The sequence below is a fragment of the Lissotriton helveticus genome, chromosome 5_1 (genome assembly GCF_964261635.1).
Source record: "Lissotriton helveticus chromosome 5_1, aLisHel1.1, whole genome shotgun sequence".
NCBI lineage: Eukaryota > Metazoa > Chordata > Amphibia > Caudata > Salamandridae > Lissotriton > Lissotriton helveticus.
This window is the reverse complement of record NC_136065.1, coordinates 1,214,301,429-1,214,315,926: the sequence shown is the minus strand read 5'-3', so window position 1 is coordinate 1,214,315,926 and position 14,498 is coordinate 1,214,301,429. Positions and strand designations below refer to the sequence as shown.

General features: G+C 43.5%; 1 protein-coding gene across 3 annotated transcripts in view; it reads right to left on the bottom strand.

Moving 5' to 3' along the window:
• The window catches only part of INPP5F (inositol polyphosphate-5-phosphatase F), a 1,146,251-nt gene that overhangs the window by 515,348 nt on the left and 616,405 nt on the right, over positions 1-14,498 (bottom strand). For all 3 annotated transcript variants that reach the window (XM_078643924.1, XM_078643926.1, XM_078643927.1), the window contains one exon: positions 12,434-12,601. In XM_078643924.1, the coding sequence (XP_078500050.1) occupies positions 12,434-12,601 (168 nt within the window). The remainder of the gene's footprint in view (positions 1-12,433; positions 12,602-14,498) is intronic.

Here is a 14,498-nt window from a genome sequence, read left to right as displayed (position 1 = left end):
AGTAATTGTCTAGTGTATCCGACAGCGATGCACGGAAGGGGCCATCCTCCAACAGTAGGGGATTGAGCCTCCAGGTGGGTACTGGGGACGGTACCCTCCCCCAACGCAAATCTAGCATCAGGGGTCTATGGTCGGAAAAGATTTTGGCTAGGTATTCAGGGGACGTGCATTTGGACAGCAGAGAGCTGCTGCATAGAAATCTGTCAAGAGGAGTATGTAGATTATGCACCGGGGAGTAATAAGAGTATTCCTTATGGGTCGGGTTCAATGAGCGCCAGACGTCTACCAGCCCCCACCCCGTGAGCCAAGTCCTGAAACAGTCTGCTAGTCTGCGCACACCAGTTGTCTGAAGGGGGGGGGGGGGTGCGATCTATCTAGGTCCACGTCTATGACCATATTCCAATCTCCACCCAGTATCCAGGGGATGTCGACCAGTCCGCCAGAGCCCATCCCACCTTTGTCAAGAATGTGTCTTGTTCAAAGTTCGGGGCATAGATGCAGCCCAAAACCAGTAGTGTAAAGTCCAGTGTGCCCTTCACCAGTATATATCTCCCCTGGTCATCGACCTTCCTCTCCAGCTCCACAAAGGGAGTGCCATGCCGTATCCATATAGTAGCCCCTCTAGAGAATGCAGAGTACGAGGTAGAAAGCACAGTACCCCTCCATTTCTTTCGCAGTGTTTGTGCCTCAGACGATGTTAAGTGGGATTCTTGCATGAACGTTATTTGAGTGTGATGGCGAAGTAAAAACGCGTGTATCCTATGTCTCTTCTGTATAGCACCAAGTCCCCGTACGTTCCAGGTTGCCAGCCGTAGTTCCCTATTGTATCAGCCATAACCGAACTTAAGCCCCACAATTAACAGGATCATGCTCTGTATGGCATGCAGTAACAACCCTAGCCAGGAGACGTACTTCTGCCCACCCCTACCCAAAACTCTTTTGGCGCAGCTTGGAAACATTGCTGTGCCGAACAGAAAATTTACAACCATAACAATCCAATCATTGGTGCATACGCCTTTGGGGGGCTGGCCAAGCACCGTTCTATTCCGCCCTTTCATTTGTGTCGTCGCCGCCGGCTCTACGGCGCCGCCGGGGAAACCATTAGTTAGACACCAATTCCGTGGGGCCTCTTTGGGGGCCCGTCAGTGGGCATCAGCGGCCCTCGGGAGTGTACAATTTCGTCAGGTCTACATACTGCGATTGCCCTCTAGGAAGTACGAAAAAATTGAGCCTAGACCCATCATCCGTGTATCCCAGCAACACATCTCCCGGCCGCCCCAGGCCCCTCCTCCACCCTGTAGATCATAGCATCATGTAAGTGGCACAAAGAAAAAGGATATCAATAGTTCGTGAGGCCCAGGCCCACGTCACACCGAGGGGTTATTCCTGTGCATTGTCCAGTAATTCATCTGCTGCTCTCGGTGTCACCGTCTAGAATAGGATCACACTGTGTTCCGAGTACGAGTGTATTGTGCTATCATCCGTATCCGTATTAATCGTTTCCTGTTCGTCTCTGAAGGTGCCCACCATGGCAACAGCGTTCATCTGGTCGTCCTTCGGTTGAGTTTTGGAGGGTCTACGCCTTTCCGATCTCGGTGCCTCCGTGGGAGAGGTTCTGCCAGTACGAATCAAGGCTTGCCCGGAACTGCCGGCGACGCCTCCGGGGCCCCTCCTTGACTACCTTCAGCAGTTCCTCCACATCAGTGGGGCTCTCAAAGAAGTGCGTTTTATTATCATGTATGATCTTAAGGCGGGCCGGGAACAGTAACGCATATCTGAGTTTGGCCTTCTGAAGTCTCTTCTTGACCTCGAAGTAGAAGGACCGCTGTTTTTGTACTAAGTTAGTGTAGTCCGGGTATAGGGAGATGCGCCGATGCTCATATTCTAGGAGAGACTTCTCCCGGGCCTTTTGGAGCAGGATATCCCTATCCCGATAATTTAGGATTTTGACAATCAACGGACGTGGTGGCCGGCCTGGTCTCGGCCGCCCAGTAGGGATGCGGTGCGCCCTCTCCACACAGAAGAGCGGTGACAGGCTCTCAGTGTCGACATGGTCCCGGAACCACTGCTCCATGAACTCCGCCGCGTGTGTCCTCTCACTTCGTTCCAGAAGTCCAATAACGTGAATGTTGTTGCGTCCTTCAGCATCTTCCACTTGGTCTATTAGGGACGCCACCTGTTGCTGTAGTTGTTGGATGGAGGCAGTGTGCTCTGTTACCATCGGGGCTAAGTTTGCCAGTAACGTGCCTTGATCCTTGACCTTGTCGGACAATTTACCGTGATCAGCTTTCAGTATTGCGAGGTTGGCGGTGATGGCTCCCATCTGTGCCTCCATAGCGAGCCTGGAGTCCCTAATTTCTTTCAGTATCAGATCCAGTTTATCAGCGTGTTGGCCCCCAGCAGGATTCTGTTCGGTTGTTCCCGTTGTGATCCCTTCTGTTATGGTTTCTGAAACAGGTCCTGCAGCTATCGAGCCGTCCCGGCCATCCTTTATCTTGGACCCCTTCCGGACCATTGTTATCCCCACCTTGTGTGCCCACTGCTCAGGGATAGGGTATTGCTCAGGGCGTATCCTCGAGTACCAGGTGCTCCGCGCCCACTGCAGCCCTCTAGGATTTATCCAGGCTTCTGCGAAGAGGAAGGAGCTCCGGGCCTCCTGCCCACCCATCCACCGTCCACCGGGGTCCTCAGTCTGCGGGCCAGGGAGGGGCAGCTGTCCGGGAATCGGGTCAGCCCAGCGAGAGTCCACCAGGAGCGCGGTGGGAGCCCAGGCAGCCGCCACCCGGCTCTGGATCTCCTCGGGGTCTTCTCCTCGCCTCAGGGCCCAGCCACGTGGTCCTCCGCCCTCCGATGTACGGGCCAACGTCGACACCAGCCTCTGTGTGCAGCCGTCGCTGTGGGGGGGGGGGGAGGCGGCCCGGGGCACAGCGGCAAGTATCCTCCTGACGGCACCCGCCTCACCCCCCTACCTGCCGATCCGTGGTGTAGGTGCCCGACCCCAGCTATCAGGGTCTCTGGGTTCTAGGATCCTCGCTCGGCTCCGGGCGGCTCCGGACAGGTCACATCCTGGCTTTGGGCCTCGTGTGTGGTGCTCTCTCCCTGCCCGAAATCAATCCGGCGGGCGGCCACGTCGGTCCCCCGCTCCCGACCGGCAGGCGAGGGAGCGGGTACTCGAAAGTGTCCTCTCAGACTCCGATCCGGCACTTCTGGTGGCAAGCGCACCGCGCCCCTCCGGCCTGCTCCAAAATCTACGTCCCGGCTTCCAGCGGGGAGTAGGCCGCATTTGCTCCAGGGGTATCTGTTGTCGATCCCAGATCGTCAGGGCCGCCAAAACTCCTCAGATCCTCCGGGGGCCTTAGCGCTTCAAGGGCAGCGCCTCTCAGTCTGTTCTGTGCCCCGCAGAGGTCCGTTCCAGGATCGCGATTCCCCGGCGGCACCGGAGCTCTAGCAGACTCCGTCCGCCATCATGGCTCGCTAGCCACGCCCCCCCTTTTTAATTTCTGTTTTACAAATAAGTATAGCCTGCTTAAATTCTTTCCTTAAAGCAGATATTAAGATTCTGTCTTGGGGTTTTTGTTTTAAGGAGGAAAGTTATTTCTGAGGAGCAGCTGTACAATTGTGATCAAACCACCTCTCACCGTTATTAGTAAATTCATTATTAGGGTAAGAGAGGGAACTGGCCACCTGCTTACATATCCTATCATAAGCATTGATAATCTAATTTCCCCTTTGGCTGCACTCTTGGCACATATCTATCTCATACTCTACAGAGCTTAGTAGTCATTTATAAAAAGATCCGTTACTGCCTTGGCCATTTGAGTCGGCGGCCTTGATCCATGGTTTTTAGAGTAGGAACTGGGGCGATATTCTCCGCTTTAGCTTAATCTGCATAGCTGTTCATTTACAGACGAGTTTTCAAAATAATTATAAAAATTAAGAGCAAGTTCTTTGGGCGCATTTATGAGAGTAATCTCAAGCACAAGACAATTGACGGTCCCAGAATCCAATTTACAGTGATTACCCCTAAGATTTAAGGAAATCATTGTTATCAAACCTCCCTTTCGGTCTACCCGATGCAGAAGGCCGTGCGGCCTCCGAATAAGTTGTGTAATCGTCGAGCCAAAGAGTGTTCTCGGCTTCCCAGGTTTCTTGATACCCCACCATGTCGTATTCCCTTAACAGACCAAGCCACCTTGGGTCATCTTTCTTATTCTTAAAGCCAGCAATATTCCAGCTAAGTGCCTTAGAAGTTTCTTTTGGTCTACCTTCGTTGATATAGTCGGGATAGAGATGCCCTGATTGGACTGATGCAAACCAGACGTAGGGGAGTGTATTGTTAGTCAGTCATTGGAATCTAACTGACTAAAGGGGAAAAATCTATTCGCTGATTCGAAGATATTCCCTACTGCCCTCTCTCTGGTTTCTACCTCTGGCGTTGAAAGGCTTATGGTTGGATAATCCGGGTTCAGAGCGAATAGATGACTATCCCTGTTATTACATGCAATACCTAGCCCATTATATACTCAATCTGAAGGGTATCTAAACATGGGTATATGGTTTCTAACCTGATTTATCACAACTGCGCAATAGAAATAGGAAGCATGTTAATGTCCCCCAGGCCTTAATGGCTTCCCTCTTGGAAGAGCCAACCAGCTACATTGATCTGATAAAAATTCATAATAATACAATAGCCCTCATCTATCTTCATACCCTGGCCAACCCATCCCACCCGCCTAGCCACTATGATATGAGATGATGCTTAGGACCCCCATCTGACAGCTTAGTACACCAAAATGTCACTTTATGGTTCAGCTCATCTGTAGACTCGGTTTTGTTACCTATGAGGTAAGGTACTCCTACTAACACTGCTGTTAAAGGTGTGAGCTACGGGGGTAAGTGGAGACTACATTTATTACCGACCCACAGCGAGGGGGTTTACTTAGCTCTCTACGAACAAGAGGTTCTAGCAGTATGTGGGACCCCATATGATTTTGTGCAGCAGCCAACTGTAGCAACTCTTTATTATTCCCTGTTTAATTGCAATCAGGCTTTGGGTCCAAGGCTGTTGGATGATATGTTGAACTCCCCCCCCCCCCCTTGATGGCCCTGCCTGTGGAGCACATAAAACATTTTGAATACCAAGCATCATATTATGCAATACATTATTATCATTTAACCCAAGTTTACAGTCCATCAGTTGCCTAGTTTTGACTCTATATGGGAGAGCTTAGTCAGCATGCCTTCTCATACATTCTTAATACATGTGGTCAGGTCCTCTCTAAAGTGTCCCAAGAAATGTCTCGAGGCGTGTTTGAGTAAGATCTCCTAATGCTGCGGTAATCTGTGCGTTTGCCCGGTTCTCTTAATTCAAAGGTCCTTCGGCCCCCTCCTGTGAGTGAAAGTCAGTTGTGTAGGCACCCTGCTTCGTCCCTTTTTTCGCCTATTTTTACTGGGGGCAGAGATCAAAGTAGGAGAGATATTTCCAACCAGTCTACCCTGATCTTTTTTCGCTGGTCCCTGAAAAGGGGTTGAGGGGTTTTGGGCGACCTGATTGGAAGCGTCCTCCTCCACCACTAGGTCTGGTTAAGTGTTTACAACTGGAATTCCGTGCCGCGGTACTTCCGTAGGGGAGGTAGGGGGGTATTGATGGGTATTGCCCCCTCAAGCCCAAGCTGTTCTTCACATCATGAATTTCCTCATTTAGCGCCCCAAGAGCTGTTGTTAAATATGAAATAACGGAAGCACAATTACGCGGGACCTTTGCTTTCACTTTACCCCCGTCACTATTAAAAGGCAATTTCCGCATACCCCTGTTGGTTTCAGATAAAAGAGTGCTGGGCCAGCCCAGCCTCTTTCAGGTGCTGATGGGCCAACCCTTGGCCAGGGCTTTGCCCGGGCGCGGCCCGGGAACGACCCCCGCTGTGGGAGCCTGAGGTAGCCTTTTTGCGCCCCCGGCACGGAGACAGTGACGCTGGCACCTCCTGGCACTATGCTAGATGGGGGATGTAGTCCCCGGTATGGCTGGTGGTGTCCGGTGGCAAGAAGGCAAGTTCCTGGGGCTACCACACTGCGGGAGCCTGAGGTAGCCTTTATGCACCCGCAGGCTTGGAGAAAGTGACGCAGGCGCCTCTTTGCGCGTTGCTAGATGGGGGATGTAGTCCCCGGTATGGCTGGCGTTGTCCGGTGGCAAGAAGGTCACGGGCTCACTCAGTGCTCTAGTAGGCATTGCACACTATGTTCTGACAGCACAAGGCCTGTAAAATGTCCAGCTGCCATGTGCAGGGCAGCATGACAATTATTAATAATGTAGGCCATTGTAGATGCCACAGTGCCAATCACGCATATCTGTTTGCTCTGTACTGCCTGGTCAACTGCGAGCTTATCCTTTGAATTGTAGTTATGTATCATTATATTATATGCTTTACTCCTACATTAGAACAAAAGAAAAAAAAACTTCGACACTTTCCAATGCACTACTCTGTCTCACCCTCTACCTCTCTCAATATATCTTCTAACTCCACTCCCTGACTTATTCCAAACCTCATTCTACTTTTATAATCTCCACAATAACCCTTTCTAAACTCTACCCTCTCTGGCTTACCCCAAAACTCAATTTGCTACTATGATCTCCCAAACAACCCTTTCAAAATTCTTCCCTCATGTATCCCTCCTTTGGCTCATCCCAAACCTCATTTACCACTATGATCTCCCTAGTCCGACTCTAGAGTCTCTAGAGACTCTTCCCTCCTCCATATCTCCTTTTATTCATCCCAAAACTCATCTTACTACTCTGATCTTCAAACTAACACTTTCTAGACTCTTCCCTCTATCTTTCCATTCACATATTCAATACAACTACCAGACTTGCACTTCCACAGCTCAAATGAACTCGTATTTCCTTATACTAATCCACCACTAATACTTTCGGGTTCCGAAGTAGCGTGCTACTCGCCGAAAAGCGTTTTGACGCCTCGTCAGGGGTAGTAAGCGCTCTAAATAAATACAATTACAATAATAATGAGGACTAAGAAATCAAAAGAATTGGAAAGAGAAAACATTAAGCAGAGGAATAGACTGTCTTGAAGTGTTGTGTGAGCTGGCAAACACTATATATAAGTATTAAACTACATTGGGAGTGCGAGGTCTGAAACCTCACACAAAGGACCAATACAAAAAACAAGCCAAAGTCCTGGTAAATGAACGATAACAGAAATAGTGCACACAACACTCATGAGAACATACTACAATTTTTGTTTCATGCTTCTGCAGGATACTAAGGCCAGGATGGAAAGGATGGATTAGAGCAATAGCACAAAAAATAAATTATTAAAAGGGGACACAAATTGGCAAGCATGCCCAAACATGTCTGGCTACAATTATGATATAGTACCTCTGATATAAAGTTGCAGCACGCACCATACCAGAACAAAGCAGAAAGCGCTAAAGAGCCTATACATAAGGTCATCAACAGCAGGACTATCAATTATCAGGGATGATGTAGAATGAAAGAGAGGTCTGACCATGTACCTTGGTCACTAAACCCAAACGATATAAATCCAGTGTTTTCACCAGCCAAGCAAGCAAAAGCTTTTGACGGCTATGTGAGAGTGGAATGCACACAACTCCAATACATATTTGACTCAAACTAAATAAACCTATTCCAAGCATATAAAACACAATGTGGGCTAGACAAAAGAATACAATACAAGACCTAAAACTCTGTCATCAAGAAGTCAGACGGACCAACCACTCTACTAACTATTGCTGCAAAAGTCCTCGAACCTAGGGGATTTGTCCGTCAGATACAAACCTTTACAGACACATTTAATAATTCTCAAGAAAAACTTCCAAAAATCCTAAAGAAGAACTCAGGCCTTATATTACAAGCAGATACATGGAAAAATATTTTATACCACAAAAATATCAACGACTTGCATATAAAACATGGTGGTATTAAGTAAACTATTTTACATACAATACTATTCTCCTCTTTGTGTTGAAACAGAGTACATCAGTTAATTTTTGGTGGGGATGTAAGCAGGTGGGACAGTTATCTGGTCACACTACACAGGGAGCTTTACCTGGTGTGAGCAATTTAGCATAGTAATAGTGGGAATTATAAAAGGATGGCTTTTCTTAAGAGGTTATTATACGAGTTTTGGGGGATCCCTCACTCAACAATTTCCCCAGGGTGAATGGGGTCTATCATTCTGTACACAGAACTGCTAATGTTCCGAAACAGGTGTTTACCTGATACTGGGGGATCATTAAAAAAGTCTTACTTTACTAATACATTCAACACTGTATTACATGTTTTTTAATGACAGTATTGGATACTCCAACAAGTTTAAAGAAAATATATGTACAAAGGCAACAGATGCTTGAATAGATCAGCAAAATTGCCATGATTGGGAATTGCTGAAAGATGTTTTGAAATTTCCCTTGTATACTCACTTCAATAATGAGTAACTGAGGTCACACTTTTCCAGTATACGTGTATATCTCAACTCGAATCTCAAGTGTCTATGTTTGAGTCTTTATAAGAATGGGCAGGTCGGAGAGTCCTTTTGTTTGCTATAATGCAAGCTGTATTTGTAGGCTAACAGTCTTTGAAGGTAATTAAACTTTCTCTAATAAATAAATAAAAAAAGAGGGTGAGAATTAATAGAAGACAGAAATTCAAGCAATCAAATGCGCTGACCAACAGGCAAGTAATACTTCTCACTCATAGTAATGTCTAATTTAATTTTCCTGTGCTTGTAACCAACATTTGTTCCCAAAACTAGTAAAATTAGCTTTGTCTTTTCCAGTTTAACCCATTTGTTGAGGAAGGCTCAAACTTCCTTCCAAAATGTTTTTTGTGTCAGATATTCAGATGCATATTGAATCTTTTTCTTCCTCACGCGATAGTGGCTTCATTAAAGATTATGAAATCTTAATGGTATTCTTATCACCATTTATGACTGCACACCCATGAAATGATTAAATCATCACATATTTGGTTCACAGTCATGTGTACCTCAATTTACTCAACAGTTTCTTTATTCTTCAAATGATACGTTCATATAAAGATATCACCAAAGTCAATCCAAATAGCATTATGTATATTGACAAGGTATATTCGGAATGCCCAATGCATTTCAGTAAAAAAAAAAAAAAACATCTTCAGGGTCAGAGAAAAAAGCCAATGAAACCAAAATATTAACTTTACTAGCAATGTAGGGAACAATTACGAATACGGAATTTCCCTCCATTCAAAGAATCGCTAATCTATTCTAGGAGGTACATTCTCATCCTTCCCTCTTCAACAATAACAAAAAAATGAGATTGTAAGGGGTATTCTGTGTTTCTTCCAGTACGTTGTTCTAAAAATGGGCATGCAAATGAAGGTAACAGAAAGTGATGCTGATTCAGAGTAAATGGCTAGTATAACTCCCCCAAAACCAGGCTGGCAGGAAGATGCATCAGAGGTAATAGACAGCCAACATTTCTCAATTATTTCTACATGCCCACCCTTTCCTATGTACGAAAACAATATATTTATTGAATGAATTCAAATAAACATCTTAAAAGTAAAATCAATCTAGAAAAAACGAAATTTCCCTTTTATTTATTTTAATTTTGTGCGCAATAATCTATTATCTATCATTATAGCAATCTTAAATGTGATAATCTTCAATAGGTTGGTTGGCATTGTAGTCTAAAGAAGTCTCTTGTTTTTATTTTTTGATTTGGGTATTATAAAAATCAAAGCTAGAAAATGTTAAATATTTTGACAGTAAAAATATGTATTGATAAACAGGTGTAGGCCCTAATTTGCCTGGAAATCACCGCAAAGTCTGTTTTGTATTCTATTTGTTATTTTATCTCCAAAATCCCTTAAGGTGGGTTACCACGGAATATGTAGGTGTCTGAAATCTCAGACAGTTCAAAGCCAATTCATGTAAAATATGTTAATTATTCTTCCACAATAAAGCCCCAGGAGTACCTAGAATCTACTTTTTCTGTTCATCGACATTCTTGTGGTAATATAATTTCTTTAGATTTAGAGCTCTCTGTGATGTTTGTATATTAAATGTACATCATGCCTTCCTCCAAAAATGTCTTGCCATTGGTGTTTAATAATTCTCAACTGCAAAATAATATGTTACATCTTCCTGCAATAGAATCTTCTGGCTTGTATATAGATGGAAATTATGGTCATCTTTTAAAACATATTTTCAGGTGACCTAATGTAATCAAAGAGACAATATCCTCTTGACAGATTGTACTAATCGTTGCTGTGTATTTTGTTCCCTAGAAGATCGAATATTTCAGCAAGTGTGTCACTCTGATTATATTGGGGTTGGTAACATCATCAATCAGATCTTTTCAAAGTATCAACCCTTATTCTGTTTGCCTTTAATGTCGCTACCGTGTTACCTATCATAATATAGTTTTATTGTTATTCCCACTTATTTTTCTAAATTGTGTTTTGCAGGTATAACCCACTTTAAATTAATCATCTGGCATATAAGATTTCTTTTAAATAATGCAGCTGGAAACTGGGAGATTGCAAATAAGCACTGCGATCAGTGGGCTCCCTTTAACATTTGCCTGTCCTCTATCTGTGCTGTGCACAATTTTCACATTCACAAAATGTTTCTTCTTATCACTTAGTTGTACATTTTATTCAGCTTGGACTTTAATTTAATTGCTTCCTACAATTTTCCCGTTACATTTGAGTACCTAATCTTATATATATATATATATATATATCATTAATGTCCTGTACATAAAATTGTGTTTGTTTTCACCAATTAACCTGTTGTAGAATATGTGTATCCTCATATGCACATATAGAGACCAGAAAAAGATTAAGCAACATCAGAGCCCCTTGTACACTGGAAATAAAATTGTTGTTGCATTTAAAAAAAAACTGTATGTGATAGTACTGGTACAGTACACATCAAACCTTGCTGCTGTGGGTTTTTCCTTGTGGATGCACTTCCTTGACAGCTATGTTTTCTACCAGTCAGCGTCAGCTGCAGCCTGATTTTCTTTCTTTCAGTGATTTGCCCAGTAGGACCAGAGTTTATTTAGGTCGAACCTAGTGTTGCAGCGCATGCGCTGTTCTTTCTTCAAGGCATACTGTAATAGGGTTAGACGTGTAAGTGCTGTGAAGCCTCATCCACTTTCCGCCCATATTTTTCATTGGCTGGTGGCATTGTCTTTGATAAGCGCTAGCTTCCGATTCATTGTGAGGCTTCTTAGCCCCTCCTTGTTACCGCCCTGTCACCGGACTGGATCTTTTACTTGCGGCGTTACACGGTCGGCGTTATTGTAGTCTCTGAGCACTATTTTCTTTCATTACTAATGTATGTACGTGCTTACGGAGGTTTGATACGTTTAAATTTATACTGGTGTTTCAAATCGGAACGGGTCAGCTAATTTAAGAAAGCAACAAGCATTTGCAAAGCAATAGGTCTCGCATTTACGCAAGTTTAAGCTATTGGCATTGTAAAAGACAATGCCTTTTATTTATGTTTTAAAAACAAAAATAAAAGGCATTGTCATTTATAATGTCAATAGCTTAAACTCGTGTAAATGCGAGACCTATTGCATTGCAAATGCTTGTCTTTAGAATTGTAGCGCAACCTGCTTTTCTCTGAAGGAGAGAGTTCCACAGAACAGGGCTGGAGAATTTTGACACATCATGAACTGCTACATTGGATGATCTTAGTTGCCTTTCTGGGGTGAGTATCCAGAGATTCTAGTCTGGGTGCAGATTGCTCCATTAGTGGATTACTCGGTGTGTATTGTTGTGTTTTAAATTTAATGCAAGCAGCCAGTGGAGGCCTTTTAATGTCAGATTGGAGTGTTCCAGTGGTTTAATATTTTACGCTATCTTTGATTTTTTTTATATGCTGCACTAGTTAATTTACAGATTAAGGAAACTGATGTAAAATGGATTTGATATGTACACTTCAGTCAGTAAAACAGTATGGACGATGATAGAATGGAAACAAATTGGAAGGAGTGAGGTTCTACTTTTAGCTGTACTGATTGTGTTTGTTGATATAATTATAGGTCTATTTTTTTAGAACGGCTTTTCAATTGAATACAACATCTAGATTATAGGGGGACATTGTTGATGAAGGGGAGAGGCAAGTCCCACCGTATCTAACAAATTAAAACCACAGGAGCTAGATGGGGTGTACCAAGAAGAAGAATTTAATATTTTTCACTGTTCAGGACCACTACGTAAAGGAGTATTCAGTACTGGTTCCTCTTGCACAAAATGAGATAGTGATGGCCATGCAGCAATGCGGTCAGTCTTTGATACTTGACTGCTGACTTAACTAGTTGCAAGTCAATCATGGAGATTCAGGAATTGGAGCTAAACATTTCAATTAACACTGGCCAAATGGAACGATTAAATCTGAGTACTTACGACTTTCCATAATGGTATGCTCTTGAGGTCGCCAGTGCTTTGCCTCTGTACAGAGTTAGTTAAATCATAGGTCAAACTGTAGTAGAAGGATTCTGAGTCCATGAACATCTTAAACAGTTCTTCCAACAACCTCCGTTCTAGCTTTTCCTTCTCTTTGCTTTCTTTAACCTGCAAAAAACAAGACAAATATGCATTAATGACAAAAGCACTCTAACCAGTTAATTACTTTTTGGTTGCACACAAACATAGTAAATGACAGTAGAAAGATGGTGACTGGCAATTATCTCATCTTCCTGTAATGAAGAAATCGTCGTGACACAAAATAATTCTTGGCACACACTTAAGGGGCATATGCCACAGCAGCTCCAATGTGTGTGAAATGTACATTCACTAAGACGATTACTGCATTATTAGCGCTAACTAATCAACTTAAAAATGACAGTGAGAAGAAGGGGATCTTACCTGTAACTGTATATGCAAGACTTCTTTAGGGCTATCATGTTATGAATGCCTTGTGTGGTGAAGGATGTGTGGCTGGTCCACAAAGAAAATCTAGGAAAATGCTGAAAGCCCAACATGTCACTCAATGACGTCTTTCTCAATAAAACTAATATAAAATTACCACCCACTATTACATCACAACATTGCAAACTAAAGCCCGGCTTTTGAATTAATATCACAGACCTATCATTTAAATAGATGGTGGAAGCAATAGTGTAGTACAAACTAGCATGAAACAGTCTCCAAATCTGGCACCAAATCGAATGATAACTACACAGAGGTTAAAATGCTAAATCAGAAGATCTCTAGCAGCTTAACATAGGAAAAAATGGATGATGCTCCGATTCCGGTGAAGTGAGCAGTACAGTAAAATAAAATGATGCACACCATCATCCAAGCAGACTCCAGAGACACAGTTGGAGCCTCAAAAAACAAGGAATGAAAGATACAACTGGGCACTGTATGAAGGACATACTGAACCGGACAGAACAAGGTGCAAAGAACAACAGTGAAGAAAGTTTTGTTCATAAAAACGAAGCCTAAACATGGGCAGTTTTTAGAGGGCACAATCCTCAGAGAAATAACGACCCATCAGCAAGACACGCTAAGGGCCAGAAGTACTAACATTTGGAATACCGATTTACTAACTGCAATGCTTTTCAGATAACATCGGTATTTCTAATAGACCTACCTCATGCACATTAATGACACAGATCGCAATATGCGGCCCATTAGGGATCGCAGCCATCATAGCGGTGGTGGCCTGCTGAAGTCAGCAAACCACCATGTCTGTGATAGCTTTTCCTTTGCGTATAGGTTACCACCAGTTTTAAACTGGTGGTAAAGTAATTCTGTCTTGCGACTGGAATTTGGTGACAAAACATTAATTCATACCATTCTGATTTGGTATTTGGAAGAGACGTTCCTTCCAAATACCAAATCGGTATTTGGTAGCAAACGCAAATTGCGATTCGGTAACAAGTTACCAAATCACAGTTTGCCTTTTGTACATTTTAAAAAGCTTTTTTGCAGTCACAAATGGACCACGACCATAAAAAAGCTTTAGGCATCTGGCCCTAAGAGTGCATTTAAAGTAGTGCAAGCTGACAGGCAAGCAGGCTTATGGTATAGAGTACAGTCAGAAGGTAACATCAGTCGAAGGCTTAAGACTAATTGGGTAATATTAAGCTCTAGACGGTAATGGTGTGGATTGAACCTCAAGTGTTATGATTAAGGGCTAACTAATGGAAATCTGTCAGCACAAGAAATAGCTACAATAACAAGCATTTACAATGCAACGGTTTCGCCTTTGTAAAAGTTTGAGCTATTGGCATTGTAAATGGCAAATTTTGTATTTATGTGTTGGTTTTGAAATCAGATAAATAAATGGCATTGTCATTTACAATGCCAATAGCGTAATCTCTCTGGCTGCAGGGCCGGCATTCACCAACATTGTGTGCATTATTACTGCAGATATTTTAACGTATCCAGATTATTGGAGATTAAGGGAAACTACTCACTTAAGTAACAGCCAACATGGGGAACTAGCTTATTTAGTTAAGCA